This window comes from Notamacropus eugenii, chromosome 5 (assembly GCF_028372415.1).
Source record: "Notamacropus eugenii isolate mMacEug1 chromosome 5, mMacEug1.pri_v2, whole genome shotgun sequence".
Taxonomy (NCBI): Eukaryota; Metazoa; Chordata; class Mammalia; order Diprotodontia; family Macropodidae; genus Notamacropus; species Notamacropus eugenii.
In genome coordinates this window covers 169,682,991-169,704,932 of record NC_092876.1, presented here as the reverse complement: position 1 = coordinate 169,704,932, position 21,942 = coordinate 169,682,991, and the positions used below count along the sequence as shown (strand labels likewise).

General features: G+C 36.4%; 1 protein-coding gene across 15 annotated transcripts in view; it reads left to right on the top strand.

Annotated features, from left to right (window-relative positions):
* LOC140505428 (N-acetylated-alpha-linked acidic dipeptidase 2-like) overlaps positions 1 to 21,942 on the top strand; it is a 238,272-nt gene that overhangs the window by 82,909 nt on the left and 133,421 nt on the right. For 11 of the 15 annotated variants that reach the window (XM_072611410.1, XM_072611406.1, XM_072611405.1 and 8 more), the window contains 2 exons: positions 97 to 178; positions 677 to 769. In XM_072611410.1, the coding sequence (XP_072467511.1) occupies positions 97 to 178; positions 677 to 769 (175 nt within the window). Of the gene's footprint in view, positions 1 to 96; positions 179 to 676; positions 770 to 1,279; positions 1,343 to 2,347; positions 2,471 to 17,459; positions 17,558 to 21,942 lie in introns of those variants that run through there. The other 4 variants (XM_072611409.1, XR_011967495.1, XR_011967494.1 and 1 more) reach the window with 4 other exon arrangements.

Sequence of the window (21,942 nt, the reverse complement as noted above, 5' to 3'; positions counted from 1 at the left end):
CAAGTGAACCTGTGAAATATAAAGCACTTATAAGAGTATTGGCTCTTTCTCTGACATTACTCTTCCAAAAACCTGTGCTTCTTTTTCCTTTTAAAGATTCCTTATTTTCTGCTGTGAGAAACTTCACAGATGCTGCTGCAGATTTTCATAGAAGACTTGCACACATTGACTTTAACAAGTAAGTTTAAAATGCCAGGGCACCAAATCTCTTTATGAAAGAGCCTGATCTGTGGAAATAACAAAATCTGTCAGTGTATACTGATAAAGCATTTAAATGGTGGAGCCTGAAGACCAAGGACACAATATGAATGATGAAACTCTAGGATCTTACATGCTAAGAATGATTGGAATTAATTGATAGTTCTTTCGATCCTTGCCTATCTGTAGAGTCTCTCACTGTAGCATTTGGTCTATGATGTATAAACCTTAGTCTTTCAATTACTGGGTGAACTTTTACAACTTAAAAGGTGAAATTAGAATGAAAAATATTGATATTTGTTACATAGGGATGATAACTTTCCCAGTCAAGTATTGAATGGGATATGTCATTGTAGTGGACAAATGGGGAACCTTATTTACTTCATTTAAGCTTAATTATGTCTTGCCTCTTTTTTTGTAAGTTCTTTTGAAATATTTTGGTGGTAAAAGTGATCACAATCTTTTCCTTTCCTCATAGCCCAATTGCAATGAGAATTGTGAATGATCAATTGATGCTGTTGGAAAGAGCTTTCATTGATCCCCTTGGTTTACCTGGAAGACAATTCTATAGGTAAGAAGATGGAGATGACCCTTTAGTGGGAACAAGGTACCATACACAGACCCGAATGTACATAGAACAGTGGATCTTAAAAATGTCTTTTAGAATGATGGAATGCAGTTGAGTAGAGAAGTTTATATATACTGAAGGAGACATGGCTAAGGTACTTAACGTGTCTCCTGTAGCAGTATATGTGTTTGGTGTACCCTGGTGTATTTTATATTGCTTTGCATAAAGTAGAACTCTGTAGAAGTGCTGTTAATTGAAAGAGAAATTTCTTCATTTAGTGATATAAGGGAATAAGTATTCGCATAAGTAATAAAATATAGTAAATAATAATAACCCATTGTAATAACTCACTGATACATAGCACTTTATGATTTATGAAGCACTTTATATATGACAGCTCTGTGAGAGAGACTGTATATTACTATTTTTAATTTTTAATAGTATTTTATTTTTTCCCATCATGTATCTTATACATAGTTTATACATGTGCTGTCTTGTAAAAAATATTTCTAGATTAGTCACAATTGTGAAAGAAGAAACAGATCAAAAGGAAAAAAAAAAACATGGAAAAGAATAGTAAGTGAAAAAAAAAACCATGCTTTGTTCTGCATTTAGAGTCCATCATTTCTTTACCTGGATATGCATTTTCCTTTGTGAGTCCTTTGTACTTGTCATGGATCATTGTGTTGCTGAGATAAGCTGAGTCATTCACAGTTGATAACACAATGTTGCTAATACTGTGTACAGCGTTTTCCTGGTTTTGCTCATTTCACTTTGCACCAATCCATAAAAGTCTTTCCAGGTTTTTCTGACATCTGCCTGTTCATCATTCCTTATTGCACAATAATATTCCATTGCATTCATATATCACAGCTTATTCAGCCATTCCCCAATTGATGTGCATTCCCTCAGTTTCTCATACTTTGCAACCATGAAAAGGACTGCTTTAAATATTTTTTTATATGTGGGTCTTTTCCTGTTTTTATAATCTCTTTGGAAAATAGACCTAGTAGTGGTACTGCTGGGTCAAAGGGTATGCCCAGTTTGTTTGTCCATAAGGCATAGTTTAAATAGCTCTCCAGAATAGTTGTATCAGTTCAGAACTCCCCCAACTAATAAAAGACATTTGATGTAGAATTCCTTTGCCTATTTTTCCAAATGTTTTATATAGCATTATAATTAATTGTTCTTTAAATGTTTGGTGGAATTCACTTGTGAACCTCTCTGACCCTGGGGACTTTTTTCTTTTTCTAAAATGGTGTTATTTAATCTTTCTAATTTCTGTTATTTTTGTAAATATTCATCCATTCCACTCATATTGTCAGGTTAATGATTGTTTAATTTTTTCTTCATTGGTGGTGATTTTACCTTTTTCATTTTTGAAACTGAATATTTGATTTTCTTCTTTTTTAAATTAAATTAACCAATGGCGTATCTATCTTACTGTTTTTTTAAAATAAAATCAGCTCTTATATTTATTAGTTCTTTTTTTTAACTTTCAATCTTATTAATCTCACCTTTGATTTTCAGGATTCCCAATTTGGTGCTCAATTGGAGATTTTTAATTTGTTCTTTTCCTAGGTTTTTATTTTTCAGTTGCATGCCCAATTCATTCATCTTTTCTTTTTCCATTTTGTTGATGTAAGAACATAGAGAAATAAAATTTCCCCTAAGTACTGCTTTGGCTGCATCCCATAAAATTTGGTATGTTCCCTCATTATTGTCATTCTCTTTAATCAAATTATTGTTTTGATAAGTTCTTTGTCCTGTTCATTCTTTAGGATTAGATTATTTAGTTTCCAATTAATTTTTGTAATTTCTATTGCATTATGATTTGAAAAGAATGCATTTAATATTTCTGTCTTTTTAAATTTGATTTTGAGGTTTTTATGCCCTATTACATGGTCAGTTTTTGTGTAGGTGCCATTGCTACTAAGAAAAATATATATTCCTTTCTATTCCCATTCAATTTTCTTGAAAGATCTGTCATATCTAACTTTTATAATATTCTATTTATGTCCTTAGTTTCTTGTTTATTTTTTGGTTGGATTTATCAACTGCCCTGAAAGGGCACAATTGTGGTCCCCTACTGGTATAGTTTTGCTGTCTATTTCTTCTTGTAATTTACTTAACTTCTACTTTAAGAATTTGGATGCTGTACCACTTGTTGCATATGTATTTAGTATTTTTATTGCTTCATTTTCCTTGGTACCTTTTAGCAAGATGAAGTTTCCTTCTTTCTCTCTTTTAATTAGGTCTGTTTTTTGCTTTTCCTTTGTCTGAGGTCAGGATTGCTACCCCTGGTTTTTTTTTTGTTTGTTTGTTTACTTCAGCTGAAGCATAATAGATTCTGCTACTACCCCTTACCTTTACTCTTTGTGTGTCTCTCTGCTTCAAGTGTGTTTCTTGTAAATAACATATTGTAGGATTCTAGTTTTTGATCCACTCTGCTATCCACTTATGTTTTATGGGAGAGTTCATCCCATTCACCTTACAGTTATGATTACTGCCTATTACTACTCCCAACCCTTTACTTGATCTCTGCCACTTCTACATTCCTGTCAGGTAAGATAGAATTCTATATTCAACTGATTGCATATATTATTCCCTCTTTGAGCCTGTACTGGTGAAAGATGCTCATCACCCACCCTCCCATTTTCCCCTCCACTGTAATAGGTCTTTCATGCCACTTCATGTGAAATAATTTAACCCATTTTACCTCTCCCTTCCTTCTGCACCCATTGTACTCCTCTTTCTAATCCCTTAATTTTTTTTTGTCATTTCCTCACATTCACTTTATGCCCATACTCTCTGTCTATGTATATTCCTCCTAGCTGTACTATTAGTGACACAATTTTTAAGAATTATAAGTATCATCTTCCTGTGGAGAGGTGTAAATAGTTTAGCTCTGTTTAATATCTTATGTTTTCTTTTCCCTTTTTACCTGTTAATGCTTCTCTTGAGTTTTGATATTAGACTTGATTTTTGTTTTAGTTCTGATCTCATTATAAAAACTTGAAATACTTCTATTTCACTGAATAACCATTTTTTTCACTTGATGCATTATGCTTAATTTTGCCAGGTAAATGATTCTTGGTTGTAGTCCTAACTCCTTTGCCTTCCAGAATAACCTGTTTCATGACCTCTGATCCTTTAATGTTGTAGCTGCCAAGTCCTTTGTAATCCTGATTGTGATTCCCTGTTATTTGAGTTGTTTCTTTCTGGCCTCTTGGAGTACTTTTCCTTGACGTGATAGTTCTGAAATTTGGCTACAGTGTTCCTTGACGTTTTTATTTTGGGATCCCTTTCCTGAGATGATTGGTCAACTTTTTATGTCTATTTTGCCTTTGGGTTCCAGGATATCAGGGCAGTTTTCCTTGATAATTTCTTGAAAGATGCTGTCCAGGTCCTCCTTGTTATTATGGCTTTCAAGTAGTCCAATGCTTCTGATATTGTCTCTCATGGATCTATTTTCTGAGTCAATTGTTTTTTCCACGAAGTATTTTACATTTTCTTCCATTTTCTCATCCTTCTGATTTTGTTTGATTCTTGAGGTCTCATAGAGTCATTAGTGCTCACTTACCCAATTGTAGCTTTTAAGGTGTTGTTTTCCTCAGTTAGTTTTTGTACTTTCTTTTCTATTTGGCCAATCATACTCTGTAAGGTTTTTCTTCAATGAATTTTTGCATCTTCTTTTCCATTTGATCATTTCTACTTTTTAAGCAGTTTTCCAAACTGACTCTTTTTTCATAATTGTCTTGCATCACTCTTAATTTCTTTTCCTTATTTTTCTTTTACCTCTCTTACACAATTTTTAAGCTCCTTTTTGAATTCTTTCCTAAGTTCTTTCTGGGCTTGAGAACACTCCCCATTTTTCTTTGGGGTTTTTGCCATAGGTGTTTTGACATTGTGGTCCTCTTTTGGGTTTGTGTCTTGGTGCTCCCCTGTCTAACTTTCTATGGTCAGATTGTTTTTTTGTTATTTTTTGTTATTTGCTCATCTTATTTTCTTTTTTTGGCCTTTTTCCTTTCTTTTAAATTTGATCTCTTTTCCCCAGGGTAGAAGAGGCTCTTTCACAGGTTTCTTATGCCAGGGGCTACGGACTCTAGTTGTTTACCTGATATTGTACTGATGTTGCTTTGAGACACATGGGGAAACCTTTTGTCTGGTGCTATGTTGAGGGGGTGAGTTGGGGAGTGGCTGGCACTTCTAGAGGCCATAGGTGTCTGACATCTTACCTGGTGCTGAACTGGGGTCCTGGTGGTGGTGTCTGGTGTGTATTAAAGTCTGGTGATGTTTTTCTGCATTTCCCTGGGACTACATTGAAGTACATAGAAGTCTGTCCCCTAGAGGATACCTGTTTGCCTGGAGCTGTGCTGACACATGTGGAGGTCTGGCCTACTTTTTTGTCACACTAGTTGATGCCTGTTTTCCCTGGGTTGTACTGAAATATGTGGTGGTCTGAACACTAGAAGATGCCTCTTTACTTGGGGTTATGCTGAAGCATGGAGTGGTTCTCAGAACTGGAGTCTACCAGTTTTTGCCTATACTAAGGCACATGGCGGGGTTCTGGTGTTGGCATTTGCCTGTTCTACTGCACTGAGGCTGAGGATCTCCCCCTGGTTTGCTAAGGTGGGGCTTGCTGCTAATTTACTGGAATGCTTCCTATCCTAGAATGTGCTTCCCTTTTACCCAAGTGAGGTGGATGTTGATCCTCAAGTCTTCCAAGCTAAAAGACTGCTCTGCCCCATCTTTCTACTGACTTTGTTGTTCCAGAATTTTTTGCGGGGTGCTACTTTATGGTTGTTTGAAGGTGAATATGGGAGAACTACATTGATTTACTGCTTACTTTGCCATCTTGGTTCTCTGAAGTCAGTTATATTATTTTCTATTGCTAATAAAAAAGGAGGCTCATAGAGATTGTGAAATAGTTCCCTATGATAATTCATTACGTAATTTTCAGTGCTAGGATCTAAATCCAGATCTCTAAATTCTACACTGACCTCTTTACACTATACCATCCAATATAACCTCTCAAAGAAAAATTTTACTATTATCCTTCATATAGAATTGTAAAAGAGGCAGAGAATTAACTAGAACAATAGGACCTGGGGTCCACTATTTGTATGACCTTGAGCCAGTCACTAAAATTCTCTGGTCCTCAGTATCTGTATCTGCCAAATGAGGGTTTTGACCTTGATGTCCTATGGGCTCACTCCCTAACTGATCTATGATCTCATTGTTTTTTATAAAGTAAATCAGCATGTTAGGTCCAAGAAGATATTAGTTATTCAATAAATATTTTTGAACTCCTACATATTGTTAAGTTATTGTTATTATTGTTAAGCCAGAAAGTTCTAATTTTTTTCAACCAGTAGTAATATGTTGCATTGCCTCCACTGTTTGTTTTCATAGTCTACTTTCATCTTTAAGTCAAGATTACTTAAGAATAGCCTTTATGTGGTTTTTGGTAGAAACAGTCTGTTCCTGAACTGTTACCATAAATGCTTCCATTTTAATAAACAAATCCTCATTTCTCAACCATTTATTCAATATCTCTTTGTTGATATAATAATATTGAAAGAGTTCATGTGCATTATTCATCCTTGGCTATTAGTCATTTCATAGCCTCCTTCTAGAGGAAAGGCCCTTTTTGATTATTTTTGAAAAATCCAGTGGCCTGGACTTATTATCACCTTTTATAGTTGACAAGTATTACATGGGAAGCAGTCGCTTCAACTGTGTTCTTCCCACTTACCTTTGATTTCAGAATGCCAGTAAGTCTCTGAATATATTCACCTATAGCCTTCTGTTTGATATTTTTATGCTTAATTTATCTTGCCAGGAAGAAACCAAGTTATTTGTAAATATCACCTTTATCATCAGAGGTGGGGAACCTGTGACCTCAAGTCCAGCTGGGGCTCTTTAGGTGCTCAGGCATGACCCTCTCTCTGACTGAATCCAAATTTCACAGAACAAATCCTTTTATTAAGGAATTTATTATTTATGAGCATTAATATATTAAGGATATGTTATTGGCTATATTTGCAGCACATGAATAAGCTATGTATGTGGAATTGAGTCAAAATCTTTGGAATAATCCACAAAAGTTATATTTGCTTTATGATTCTTTGAGGTAGTTTATTTAATTATTACCAAATTGATAATAGGTCTGTTGTTTATAATCCCAATTTTTTTTGGTCATACCCGTTTTTTGAACAGGAAATATGTTGTTTTCATGTGAGTATAGTTTTTTTCATAACAAAAGTTGTAATTAATTTCTGTAAATTATTTAAACATATAATTGGCCTGTATTTGGAAGAGATCACTGATGTTTTCATCCTTTTATAGTATATACGGATGGTCCTCTGTTAAGAAAGGCTCATATATTTCACACAAATAAAGTCAGATCTAAGTAACTGGAAAAACATTAGTTGCTCGTGGATAGGCCACACTGATATAATAAAAATGACAATTCTAGCTAAATTAATTTACTTATTTAGTGCCATGCCAAACTACTAGAAAATTATTTTCTAGAGCTAGAAAAAATGCTATCAAAATTCATCTAAAAGAACAAAAGGTCCAGAATATCAAGGGAATTAATGAAAAGAAATGCTAGGGAAGGTGGCCAACCCTATCAGATCTCAAATTGTATTATAAAGCAGCAATCATCAAAGCCACTTGGTACTGACTAAGAAATAGAGGAGAATAGACCAATACAGTCTACTGTTGATAAACCTAAGGACCCCAGCTTCTTGGATAAGAACTCACGATTTGACAAAAACTACTGGGAAAGCTGAATAACAGTGTGGCAGACACTGGGCATAGACCAATGCCTGACACTATACAAAAGAATAAAGTCCAAATGGATACATGATCTAGGTATAAAGACTGATACTGTAAACAAATTAGGGGAGCAAAGAATAGTGTTTTTGTTAGATTTATGGAGAATGGAGAAATTTATGACTAAACAAGAGACAGAAAACATTATGAAGTACAAAATGGATAATTTTGGTTACATTAAATTGAAAAGTTTTTGCACAAACAAACCCAATGCAACTAAGATTAGGAGGGAAGCAGAAAACTGGAAAAGAATTTTTGCAACTAGTATCTGGGATAAAGGACTCATTTCTAAAATATATAGAGAACTGAATCAAATGTACAAGAATACAAGTCATTCTCCAATCAACAGTCAAAGGATATAAACAGGAAGTTTTCGGAGGAAGAAATTAAAGCTATCTATAGTTATATGAAAAAATGCTCTAATTCACTGTTGATTGGAGAGATGCAAATCAAAACAATTCTGAGGTACCACATCACACCTGTCAGATTGGCTACTATGACAAACAGGAAGATGATAAATGTTGGAGAAAATGTGGGAGAGTTGAAACACTTAATTCATTGTTGGTGGAGTTGTGAGCTGGTCCAACCATTCTGGAGAGCAATTTGGAACTATGCCCAAAGGGCTATAAAAATGTGTATACCCTTTGACCCAGCAACATCACCTCTAGCACCGTATTCCAAGGAGATCATAAAAATGGGAAGAGATCCCATGTGTACAAAAATATTTATAGCAACTCTCTTTGTAATAGCAAATAACTGGAAATTGAGAGGATGCCCATTAATTGAGGAATGACTAAACAAGTTGCGGTATATGAATGTAATGAAATACTATCGTACTATAAGAAATAATGAATAGGAAGACTTCAGAGATCCTGGAAGGGCTTATATGAAGTGATGCTGAGTGAAATGAGAAGAACCAGGAAAACATTGTACATAATATCAGCCACAGAATGTGAGGAATGTTTCTGGTAGACCTAGCACATCACAGCAATGCAAGGACCTAAAATATTCCCAAAGGACATTTGAAGCAAAATGCCATCCACATCCAGAAAAAGAACTATGGAAATGGAACGCAGAATGAAGCAGAATATTTTCTCTTGTGTTATGTTTCGTTTTGGTTTGTTTTTTCTCGTGGTTTCTCCCATTCGTTTTGATCCTTCTAAGCAACATGACTAATGTGAAAATGAGTTTAATAAGAATGTATGTGTAGAACACATATAAGATTGCATGCCATCTTAGGGAGGGAGTGGAGAGGGAGGGGAAGAAAATCTAAGACTTATGGAAGTAATTGTAGAAAACTGAGAACAAATTAATTTTAAAAAAATTTTAAGGAAGAAAAAAGGCTCATATATAAGATGAAGTTGACAAAATACCTGGCTTAATAATTCAAACCCCCCTATGACGTGCGTGAGCCAATAATTTTGGATTTGATCTTGTCTGTGTCTGTCATTGCTTTCTAGATTTGCAAAGAGGCTAGAATTTCAGTCACCTTACTATTCAGCTATTCAGTTGTTCATTATATTAATGATTAAGAAGCTTTATGTTTCTTCTTCATCCAACTGACAGTTTTGTTGTGTTGGACTTCTTTGGACTAAATAGATGACCAGACGATTTCCACGTCCTTGAGTCTGTCCTGTCCCTGATGTCTTCTCAAATTTCTATAGTAAAGGTTTTGATGGATGTTGAATTATGAATTTTGTTCATCGTGCTGCATTGATTAACCATTTAACTTTTACTTCCACTTGTTGATTAAGGAATCTAGAATTTCTATGTTTGTTTCTAGATTCCTTTACATGTATTTCTTTTTTGTTGCTTTTAATTAAGCAATGTTATGTTCAAGCTTTCTACTGTTTATATTAGTTAGATATATGATATGTGATCTTCATTCAATACCTTCTCACATAATTTCAATGGCTTTTAAGTTTTCTCTGCTCTTTTCTCTCAGTTTGGTGTTTGATACTCTCCTGTAAAATACTTCGAGAGGATGTGTTCATGCATGGTGTTTATAGAAGATACCAACTTTTTTATATTTCTGTTTTGGCATGATGACTTGCTAGTTGTATTCATGCTTTTAAACTCAAAATAGGCTTATTAAAAAAAAATCCCATACTATTTATTCCCATCTCTCTCAGAATCACTTGACATTTGGTGATATATTTGTCATAAGTTTCATTATGAAGTATCATTTCTGAAGTTTGCTTTAAGTGAATATTATTTATGAGGGAGTTACTATGGATTGAAGTGAAAAGGTAAGACTTAGCAGAGAAGGTCACAGTTTGCTACCTCAGGTACTTAGAATGAAACAAGGTACAGTGATATAGATATAAATGGAAAAGCCTTAAAGGGAGAGTGAGGAGGCCAGTTTAATAAGAATATTGGGCCCAAATTATGGTGGGGGAATCTTGAATGTAAACTAAGAAAATTTATAGTATCATTTAGATTAGGAAGGAAGCCATCTAATCCAATACCTTTCTCTTATAGATAAGGAAGCTGAGGCCCAGGAAAGTTAAGTGACTTGCCAAAGGTACATAGGTAGTAAGTTTCAGAGGTCAGACTTGAACACAGACCCATCCCTATTTCTGATGCCAGAATCAGTGTTCCTTTCAACTCTACCTCCTAGAGGCAATAGAGAATAATTAAAAGTTTTTGAGCAAGGAAAGTGGTATGGATTAAAGAATTATTTAACTTAACTCAAAGATGCAGATTAGGTTGCGATGAAGATGCTAGAGATAAGGAGGGTGATTAGGAAACTCTTATATTTGGTCAGGCATGAAATGAAAATTGTTTCAACTGGACTAACACACCATTCCTTCACCTCTCACTCTGCTATTGGTTCATTTCCGAATTAATTTGATGGCTTCCAGGTTAAAAGTAGTCTACAGCCTATGCTCTGGAATAAAATAAGAAAGTATGAGAATTGTTAAAACCCTCTCTTTAGTTAGCTCTTCTTTCATCCCAATTTCTCTCCTGTGGGCCAGCTTTTCCATCATTTTTGAACCATGGGCTTAATAATAGGCTTAGACAACAATCATTATTCATAGTTATAAAATTTACTAGCAACATCGGGTATTGATAAAATGGAAATAAAGATTTAAAATAATAATAGCTAATATTTATATAGTATTTACTATGTGTCTTGGTACTATGCTGAGTGCTTTATAAATTTATCATTTGATCCTCACAACAATCCTGGAAAGTAGAAATAATGTCTTATTTTACAGAGGAACAAGCTGAGGTTGACTTGCTCAGGGTCACATAGGTAGTAAGCGTCTGAGGCCAGATTTTTAACTCATGTCTTTCTTTAGACCCATGGCTCTATCTGCTGCACCACCAGCTGCCCTTAAAGAAGGCAGAGAGGCTGTGATGTCACTCCCACCCCATCCCCCCCCAAAAAACCAAAAACAATGTAGCCCAAGTATTCTGTCTTTTGGAAGTGTCCTATAAATGCTCTGTGATCCCATTAAAGATACATTAGGAATCTCTATTTCATGGTTCAGAACAATGTGGGGATACTCTAGATCTGGAAAGTACTGAAAGGACATCAAGTCTAAATTCTACCTGAAGCATAAAGTCAGTTTAGCAACATTAACCTCCATTTAAAGATGTCTAATGATGGGGAACTTACTATGTCAAAGTAGCTCATTCCATTTTTAGTAAGATCTAATTTGTGAGAATTACAGAGGAAGATTGGAAGAGTCAAAAATTAACGGTATGGTTTCAAGTGTGTGAATGAGAGAATGATAACCTAATTGGCAAAATTAGGAAGTTAGGAGAAAGCCAGTTTTATTTTTTTTTATTTTTTATTTATTTATTTATTTATTTATTTAACTTTTAACATTCATTTTCACAAAATTTTGGGTTCCACATTTTCTCCCCTTTTGTCCCCTCCCCCCACCCCAAAACACCTAGCGTGCTAATTGCCCCTGTCTGCCAATCTGCCCTCCCTCCCTCCCCACCCCTTCCCTTTGGAAGGCAAGCAATTCAACATAGGCCAAATCTGTGTAGTTTTGCAAATGACTTCCATAATAGTAGTGTTGTGTAAGAACTAATTATATTTCCCTCCATCCTATCCTGTCCCCCATTACTTCTGTTCTCTCTTTTGATCCTGTCCCTCCCCATGAGTGTTGACCTCAAATTGCTCCCTCCTCCCCATGCTCTCCCTTCCATCATCCCCCCCCCGCTTATCCCCTTATCCCCCACTTTCCTGTATTGTAAGATAGGTTTTCATACCAAAATGAGTGTGCATTTTATTCCTTCCTTTAGTGGAATGTGATGAGAGTAAACTTCATGTTTTTCTCTCACCTCCCCTCTTTATCCCTCCACTAATAAGTCTTTTGCTTGCCTCTTTTATGAGAGATATTTTGCCCCATTCCATTTCTCCCTTTTTCCTCCCAATATATTTCTCTCTCACTGCTTGATTTCATTTTTTTAAGATATGATCCCATCCTCTTCAATTCACTCTGTGCACTCTGTCTCTATGTGTGTGTGCGTGTGCGTGTGCATGTGTGTGTGTGTAATCCCACCCAGTACCCAGACACTGAATAGCTTCAAGAGTTACAAATATTGTCTTTCCATGTAGGAATGTAAACAGTTCAACTTTAGTAAGTCCCTTATGACTTCTCTTTGCTGTTCACCTTTTCCTGGTTCTCTTCATTCTTGTGTTTGAAAGTCAAATTTTCTTTTCAGCTCTGGTCTTTTCATCAAGAATGCTTGAAAGTCCTCTATTTCATTGAAAGACCAATTTTCCCCCTGAAGTATTATACTCAGTTTTGCTGGGTAGGTGATTCTTGGTTTTAGTCCTAGTTCCTTTGACTTCTGGAATATCCTATTCCACGCCCTTCTATCCTTTAATGTGGAAGCTGCTAGATCTTGTGTTATCCTGATTGTATTTCCATAATACTTGAATTGTTTCTTTCTAGCTGCTTGCAATATTTTCTCCTTGACCTGGGAACTCTGGAATTTGGCCACACTGTTCCTAGGAGTTTCTCTTTTTGGATCTCTTTCAGGCGGTGTTCTGTGGATTCCTTGAATATTTATTTTGCCCTCTGGTTCTAGAATCTCAGGGCAGTTTTCCTTGATAATTTCACGAAAGATGATGTCTAGGCTCTTTTTTTGATCATGGCTTTCAGGTAGTCCCATAATTTTTAAATTGTCTCTCCTGGATCTATTTTCCAGGTCAGTTGTTTTTCCAATGAGATATTTCACATTATCTTCCATTTTTTCATTCTTTTGGTTTTGTTTTGTGATTTCTTGGTTTCTCATAAAGTCATTAGCCTCCATCTGTTCCATTCTAATTTTGAAAGAACTATTTTCTTCAGTGAGCTTTTGAATCTCCTTTTCCATTTGATTAATTCTGCTTTTGAAAGCATTCTTCTCCTCATTGGCTTTTTGAACCTCTTTTGCCAATTGAGTTAGCCTAGTTTTCAAGGTGTTATTTTCTTCAGCATTTTTTTGGGTCTCCTTTAGCAGGGTGTTTACTTGTTTTTCATGCTTTGCTTGCATGTCACTCAATTCTCTTCCCAGTTTTTCCTTCACCTCTCTAACTTGATTTTCAAAATCCTTTTTGAGCTCTTCCATGGCCTGAGCCCATTGGGTGGGCTGGGATACAGAAGCCTTGACTTCTGTGTTTTTTCCTGATGGTAAGCATTGTTCTTCCTCATCAGAAAGGAAGGGAGGAAATGCCTGTTCACCAAGAAAGTAACCTTCTATAGTCTTATTTTTTTTCCCTTTTCTGGGCATTTTCCCAGCCAGTGACTTGACTTCTGAGTGTCCTCTCCACCCCCACCTCGGCTCCAGATCCGCCCAGCCAGCACTTGGGGTTTGAGATTCAAATGCTGCTCCCCAGCCTTGGGGCTTCGGCAGGGGCAGGGCTGCTGTTCAGTGTGAGATTAAGTTCAGGTGCTCAAGTCAGGGCAGGGCCACCTCATGGGCTCAGTTCCCTCAGGGGGTTTATGCAGAGACCTTCAACGATGGATCCAGGGTCCTGCCTGCTTGGGGAGCCCTGGTCTGCTCCCGCCTCTGCTGCCACCTCCCGAGGAGGCCTGAGCTATGGGGGTACCCCCCTCCCCTCTCGACCTGCCAAAGAGACCCTCTCACCGACCCTTGTCACCTGTGGGTGGAGGGACCCGCGTGGCTGCTGGAGATTCCGTCCCTGAAGCCTGCTCGGATCTGCTCCTTTCGGCACTGTGCTGCCGAGGCAGGGCTGGGCTCTGCTCCGGGTCCGGGGCGCAAGGGACCTTTTGCGAGAGGTTTTCAGGCTCTCTGGAGCAGAAATCTCGTCCGCTCCATTCTGTGGCTTCTGCTGCTCCAGAATTCGCCAGTGGTTCTTTTCTCTACAGGTATTTTATGGGCAGTGGGTTCGGAGGTAGCATGTGTGCGTCTTTCTACTCCGCCATCTTGGCTCCGCCCCGAAAGCCAGTTTTATGAAGAAGATAGTTTAGCCAACACAGATCCCCATGCAGTTGCTAAAGTGATTCCTCAAAGGAAATTCTGATCATGTTGTGGCCCTAGTCAAGATTCTTAATGGTTTATTCTTGCCTCTAGGATAAAATATAGACTCCCATGTTTGGCATTTAAACTGTTTCACAATCTGGATCCAGCCTCTTTTTCAGGTTATTGGCACATTCCTCTCGCTCACATACTCTACTTTTTAACCAAAGTGTCCCACTTGCAGTTTTGTATTCCTTTTTCATCTCTACCTTGTAGAACCTCTAACTTCTGTAGAGTTTTCAGATGCTAATATATCCGTTCTCACCCTAATGGTTTGTTTACTTAACCTTCCTTGTTGAGGCCAGGCTTCTCAAAAGAATATTTAAAAAATAATTGAGTGACAGCATAAAAGTAAAAACAACCAGAATTTGTTCACTTGCCAGGCTCAACAAGTACTATTTTGATATATTAATAGCCTTTAGTGAAAAGAAGCAGTCATCAGCCAAATTAGCATGTGAATTTTAAAAACATAAAATGTAGAAATGTCAATAAAAATACTAATTTTATGATTTTTGTTGGGTATTATTTAGCCTTTTCCTGTAGATGTTTGGAAGTAGGAATACGATGTAAAAAAAAGAGTGTTCTATAGCCAGCTGATATATTTAGTTCAATAAATATTAATCGAATTACCTACCATGGAATATGCTGGGTGCTGAACATATTTTATATTTAAGTACAACCTGCAATAATGATGAAAAAACATAATTTTTTTTCATATGATTAACTTGTAAACAGGTTGTATTTTGGGAAGAGGAAGGAAGTAAGGAAAAAGATTTATATAGCACTTACTATGTGCCAGGTTCTGTGTGAAGTGTTCTACAAATATAATCTCATTTAACCTCACAACAATCCTGTGAAGTGGGTGCTATTATTATCCCCATTTTACAGTAGAGGAAACTGAGGCAGAGAAAGGGATAAGTAACTTGCCCAGTCTCACAGCTAGTAAGTATCTGAGGCTAGATTTAAACTCAGGTTTTCCTGTCTCCTGGCCATTCTATCCACTGTGCCACCTAGCTGTAACATAATACCTATTGGATATTCCTATTGGCACTTTTCCCAGTAAACCTTATGAGAAATATTCCCTAACTTCAATTCTATCCGTGTGTGTGTGTGTGTGTGTGTGTGTGTGTGTGTGTGTGTGTTACAATATTAGGGCATGACTAAATAGGTTGTAGTATATGATTGTGATGGAATACTACTGTTCTATAAGAAATGATCAGCTCAGTGACCATGGATAGACTTGGACAAGCAAAATGAGCAAAACCAAGAGAATGAAATATACAGTAACAACAATATTGTTTTAAGAACAGCTTTGAGAAAATAAGTCATTTTGACTATTATAAATATGCAAACTAACTACAAAGGACATAGGAAGGAAGATACTATCTATATTCAGAGAAAGGATTGATAGAGGTATGAATAGAGTGATTTTACATGTACATATACATATACATACACATATACATACACACATTAGACTCTAATGGTAGCTCTCTGGGGGAGGGAAAAAAGAAATTAAACTGATATAACTTTATTATATATTTAAAGGAATAGCAGGTAATACAAAATACGTTTGCAGTTGCATGTACAGACATATTTTTTATTTTACTAAGTTATGGAAATTCTTGTTTTATTCCATAAATTAAAAATGAAATAAACAACATTTTAAAAAGTAAAATAAAAAAACAATATAGAGAACCTGTTTCACTTTTTTTTTTCTATCTCTGTAACTAGCAGCTTGGATCAAGTTTTAAATATGCACGAAAATTATACCCATCTGAAATTCAGAACTTTGAGTTTGTGGTCCAGGGCCAATAACAGTTTTAAGATGTTCTATTTCATAAGCCTCTGAGACTATGAAGAACTAAGTAACAAAGAGAGAGGAAAAGGATTACCAGATTTGCAATATCATGAAGTTTTTCAGAGACAGTGAATTAGAAATCAGAGCTATCATATTTTTGAAATATAGAGAGCTTTTAGAAATTTCACAAATATTTAGAAGATTAAATATTGAATAAAATCAGCAAAGATAAGCTGTAGTATTTTTTTAAATCATTGGGCTTTGTTGTACAACTACTCTCAAATATAAATAACCAAAAGTTTGATATAAATGTATAACACTGGGTTATGAAAACATTTTGGCATTCATTTTTTACAAATTATTATTTATGAATTATGAGACATATTGAGATGACCACAAACAAGAACTAAAGAGTAGTTTTTAGTTTACAGTGAATATGTTCAGCACATTCTACTATTCAATTTGGTTGTTCAACACTATTTCCCTACCTGAGGAAATTTTTACAGGCTTCAGATATGCCATAGAGCACTTACAAAAGTGCTAAAAAATGATGATATTCTCACCTGAAGTTGTCCTTAGGACAAACAGAAGTAAAAAGCACTTAAGTGCATGCCCAAGGCTGCAGATAGGATATCTGATTTAGAGTCAGTTGAAATATGTTTCCAGTTCTGGCATAAATTTTTTTTTTCTAGACTGACTTCTCTCTTGTATTATGGGTCAGTAAGAACCCTTGCTACTCTTTGTCCTTCATTCTTGAAGAGGATCATGACATCAGAGAGATGATGCCACAACATGCAAGTGAATTGGATTTAATTGAAGGAGGCTGTGCAAAGTCACCAGCCTCACTTTCTCCTTCTGAGCCATCTGGTTCTAGTGGCTAGATACAGATCAGGACTACAAGAGATGCCCCAGGATTCAATTGGGGACCATGGTCTTCTCAAGCTAAGGTCTTTAACAGATGTCAGTTTGACTGAGGACAGCATCCATTGGGTGATTGAGACTTAATAAGAAAGGAGACAAAGGATGACCTCTTTTAAAAAAGAAAATAGATCTGGGAGGGAAAGACCCACAAATTTCTGGCCAAAACAGAAACATATGCTATTCTCATTCATTCAGAGCCAGTCAGGGCCCAAACTTTGAACAAGTACTTGGTCTTGAACCTATTTTTGGCCAGTCTGTAAGAACCAGTGATTTGGGGTTAAGGCTGAAACTTATTTTGTTTCAGAAATTAAAATTCACATTTCCTTTGGGTGGAGTACCCTCAGGTAAGAATGTGATGCACTATGTGGACTGAGGAGAAGAGATGGAGAGAGAAGAAAGAAGGAAGGAGGGAAGGAGGGAGAGGGAGTGTTACTCTACTGGAAGTTTAGTCTTTCTTTCCCTCTGTCGACATAAGGTATCACACCCTTCTATAAGAGTGTTCTGCCCAAAGGGAATGTAAATTTTAAAGGACCTTTACATTTTTATTGATAACTTTTGTAATATCATTGTAATTTTACTCATTAACTTTCCCTTTCCTCTTCCATGTAACATTCTGTGTGACAAATAATATGTAAAAAGACAAAAGAGGGAGAACACCAAAAAAGGGAAAAGCAATTAATACATTGAAAAAATGTCATGTACCACTCACCTGTGGGCCTCTCTACAAAGGATTAAGGGTATGTGTGTGTATGTGTGGGGGGAATATTCTAATTTCTCTCCTTTGGAGCCATACTTGTTCTTTGAAATTCACCAACATTCATTTTTAATTGCTTTGTGGTTGTTCTTTTCCTTTTAGTTGTAGTCATTGTGTATAATTTTTTCTTATTTCACTCTGCCATCTGTAAGTCCTTCCATGCTTTTCTGTATTCATCATATTTTTTTAAGAGCATAGTAACATTCCATTATGTTCATGTACAATAGTTTGATGAATTATTCCCCAAGTCAGTGGGCATCTACTTTGTTTCCAACTCTTTGCTCATAAAAAATGCAGCTAAAAATATTTTGGTATGTACAAAGACTTTCATTCTTATCAATGGACCCCTTGGGGTATAAACAGAAATGAAAGCTCAGGGTCAAAGGATATGAAAAATTTTGTCATTTTATTTGCATAAAGGACTCTTTATTTTTGAGTGAAAATCAGTGATTGAATAGGATCATAGATCTAGAACTGAAAGCAATCTTAGAGATTATCTAGTTCGTAGCTTCCTAATTTTTTTTTTTTTTACATTGCAGACCCTTTTGGCATAGTCTGGGGAATCTAGTGAACCCTTTTGCAGAATATTAATTTTAAATGCATAAAATACATTGGATTATAAAGGAAGCTAGTCATATCAAAATACAGTTACCAATTTTTTTTTAAAATTTCACAGACTCTAGGTTAAGAATACTTGACTTCCCTCATTTTACAAAGGAAGAACAAAGACCCAAAGAGGTTGTGATATATCCAAGATAATAAGTGACACCCAGATCCTATAATGTCAAATTCAAGACTTTTTCCCATTGTATTATTCTGCCTCCAATGCGATGCCAAAGATGCAGAAAGATTTCATCAAAACTCTTCAGCTTCTTGAGAGCAGGGACTGTGTCTTGGTGGTTAATGTGTTTATATGAACCATGGTACCCAACAAATTACGAAGGGCATAATAGATAAATCAAAAAATGTCATCTCCCATCTCCATACTCAGAATCTCCCATGACCTCTTACTCTCAGGTGGTCCTAACCTCTGACAAAGCATAGTGCAGTGAAAAAGAAAACGGCTTTGAAGAGTATTGCCAAAGATGGGATTTTTTCTGACTTTTGATTTTTCATCATTGCCAAATTCTTTGGTGTTCTTTATATCTTAGATGAGCAGTTTGGCAGCATGTACTGACACATGACGTCCTTTGGAAATACAGAATAGGGGAAATATATTTGGAAATGTGTAAGGAAAAACATCTAACAACAACCTGAATCATAAAGCCACAGTTCTGCTACAGCAAGGTCCCACCTGTTTCCTTCAAAACTACAGGGCACTCTGCATTAGTGGTGGCTTCTCTTTACTTTTATGTGTTGGCTGTAGGTAGCCCAGCTTTCCTGTCATACTTATTCTGCGTCAGGTATTAAGGGAAGACTAGCACCTCTCTGTGAGGACTTGCCAAGCCCTTTTCAGGACTGCTTATCCACCTTTGGCGTCCATCTTTCACTCAATTTTCATCTGTGACTCCAAGAAGCTGTGGTATGTGCATGTACATACACCCCAGTAAAACCATCTCAGCAAATGGACTGAACTAGCTTGAGGGTAGTTGACGGCCCTCAGACCTGTTGGTGAGTTAGGGGAATGTCTACCCCAAGCAAGTGAAGATAGTATGAGTGGATGATAACAATTTAAATTTTCCAATGGCCATTACGATACCTGAAGCAGGTGCTGTGGAGCACTTAGAGCTTGGTCAGACATCGAAGATGCCAAGATCATCCACTACATCCTGGGCTATTGCCCCTGGACTTTCATGATTTTGGAGGGGAAAATGTGAGGCTGACTACTTTGTGCAACTCAGCCTCACTTAAAGCCAGTTCATGTGCAAGTCAGGCTATTGTCCTGTGATGTCATTGGTCCTCTTTGAAACAGGAAAAACAATTGTGCTAACACTATTTCAGTTCTTTTCCCAGAAGACAAAAAGGGTTAAGTGGCCTCTTCACATGTCCCAAGGGGAGAGTGTAGCATGTTTGCAAAAGCATGTTCTTTAGGTGTTAGCATGATTGATTACATGTTGTCATGTATTGAAAGTAGTATGTGGCTTACAAAGATCTTTGCTAGTCTTCAGCTAGCTATTTTGTAAAAATGCAGTGTTTTGATTACACACCTGACCTTGAGATAGAACAGTCATATTAAAACTGTCTAACTCTTCTACTTAAACATTCTGTATCTGTTTTATTCCTAAAGCTCCTCCCTCATCTGATACTGAAGTTGTATTCCAGCTACCATAGAGGACTATATTATGTCAGGGGTACTGGGAATTATCAGAAACATCATCCCCTCATGCCCAGCTACAGCCTATTTGAGAAGTTGACCCATGCTCAATTCAAACCAGAGTTGTGCTGTCTTTTTCCTCTGGTCTTTGTGATTTAACCTTAGTCCACCTGCTATGAACATAGCCCATATAGAACCTGGGATTACAGAAAGGAGTTTGCTTTAGGCTCAAGGTCTATCATAACATCTAGAGAGCAGTTTTTGGGTCAGATGAAAGAGGGAACTTAAGACAGGTAGGGAGGATAATCAAATAATATGTCTATTATGGCTGAATATAGTTCTAATATGATTGTTATATTCCAAGGAGAACCATAGAAATGTAATACTCATCTTGTTGCTCATAGTTTCCCCTATGCCTAGAAATGACTACCTCCTCCCTCCACCTATTGAAATCCCTCTTTTCCTTGAAAGTCCAACTCAGACTTCCTTGAAATATTCCCTGATTTCTACCCACCCCACCAGAAGTCATTTCTTCTGCCTTAGGGAACTCTCATGGCACTTTTGATTCTATTTTGCCTTGTGCTTACCTATCTATGTCTTACATGTACTCTATTAATATTCAAATCTAGTTGAGGAAAGGGACATAGTTTATTTCTTCTTTGTATAGCCAATGTATAGCACAGTGGACAGAATAGGTGCTTAATAAAGGTTATTTAATTAATGTTATTTATTACATTGTGCTATAACATCTAGAAGGTAATTTTTTGAGAGTTTTTGTTGTGATTTCATGATGTTGTAGTAGAACCATCTCAAAGAATTCAGTATCAGACCACCTCTAATCCAATTATAGACATTTATAGAGGATTCATGCCCCTCAGAAGCAGGCTACGTTCCAAGAGAAACCAACAACTTCAGAGAAAGCAAGATGGATTTTTATAGGGTAAAGATGCAGTTACTTAACAGAAATTGTGAATATTAAAAAGACAGGAAGGTAATAGGGGAGGGGTCCCAGCCACAATGGAACTGCACATACAATTACCCACAATGCATACAGAAAAAGTCATTTGGGGAGGTATATATGTATGATAATGATATTATAATAAGCCTCTCTATGTCATGAATTCACCTGAAAGACAACTTTTGCCATTACTGCACAAGTTCCTACTTCGGGAAAGTCCCTTCTATTGTTTTGGGGTCTACATCCTTCTTGGGCATCCTGGTGGTGCTGCTTTCTGATTGGCCAAGTATTGTGGTACTGTATGAGACCAGATGATTGTGGTTGAGTGCATGGACACATCTGCTGTTTCTGTATAAGGAATGGGTTTGGGGGCAGTGGCTAGCTAGAGGCAGTGGCTATCCAGTCACATGGACAGGCCTACTGTTTGTGTGAAAAATATGAATTCATGGATACACCTGTTGTTCCAGTGAGCAGAGAGGTATATATGAAGACACTGGGATATTGAGTCTCTGAGTGGGGTGGAGGAGGGGAGTGGCTAGGTAGAGTCAGTGGGCCTGCTGTTCAGTGGGGCCCATAAGGAAGTTAGAATGATGGAGATGGGGGAAGCTTTATCAGTTTGATTGGTATGACACTGAAGAAGTAATTTAAATAGAATTGTTATTTTCCTTGGCTCAGCCTATCTATGAGCAATTGATATTTGATATTTTTCCAGTTGTTTAGATTGTACTTTTTTTGTGTGTGAAAAGTATTTTGTCATTGTCTTTGAAGGTAAACTTCCAAGTGTTTTACTTTGTCTACAGTTATTTTAAATGAAATTTCTCTTTTTATCTTTTGTTGTTGGGCTTTTTTAATATATAAAGAAATGCCAGTGATTCATGTGGGTTTATTTTGTATCCTGCAACTTTGCTAAAGTTGTTAATAATTTCAAGTAGTTTTTAGTTGGTTTTCTAGGATTCTCTGAGTATACCATCATATCATTTTTAAAGAGTGATAGTTTTGTTTTCTCATTGCCCATTTTAATCCCTTCAGTTTCTTTTTTTCTCCTTTTATTACTATAACTAGCATTTTGAGTATAATATTGAATAATAGTGATGATAATGAACATTCTTGCTTCATCTTGAATCTTATTGAAAAGACTTTAATCTATCCCCATTAC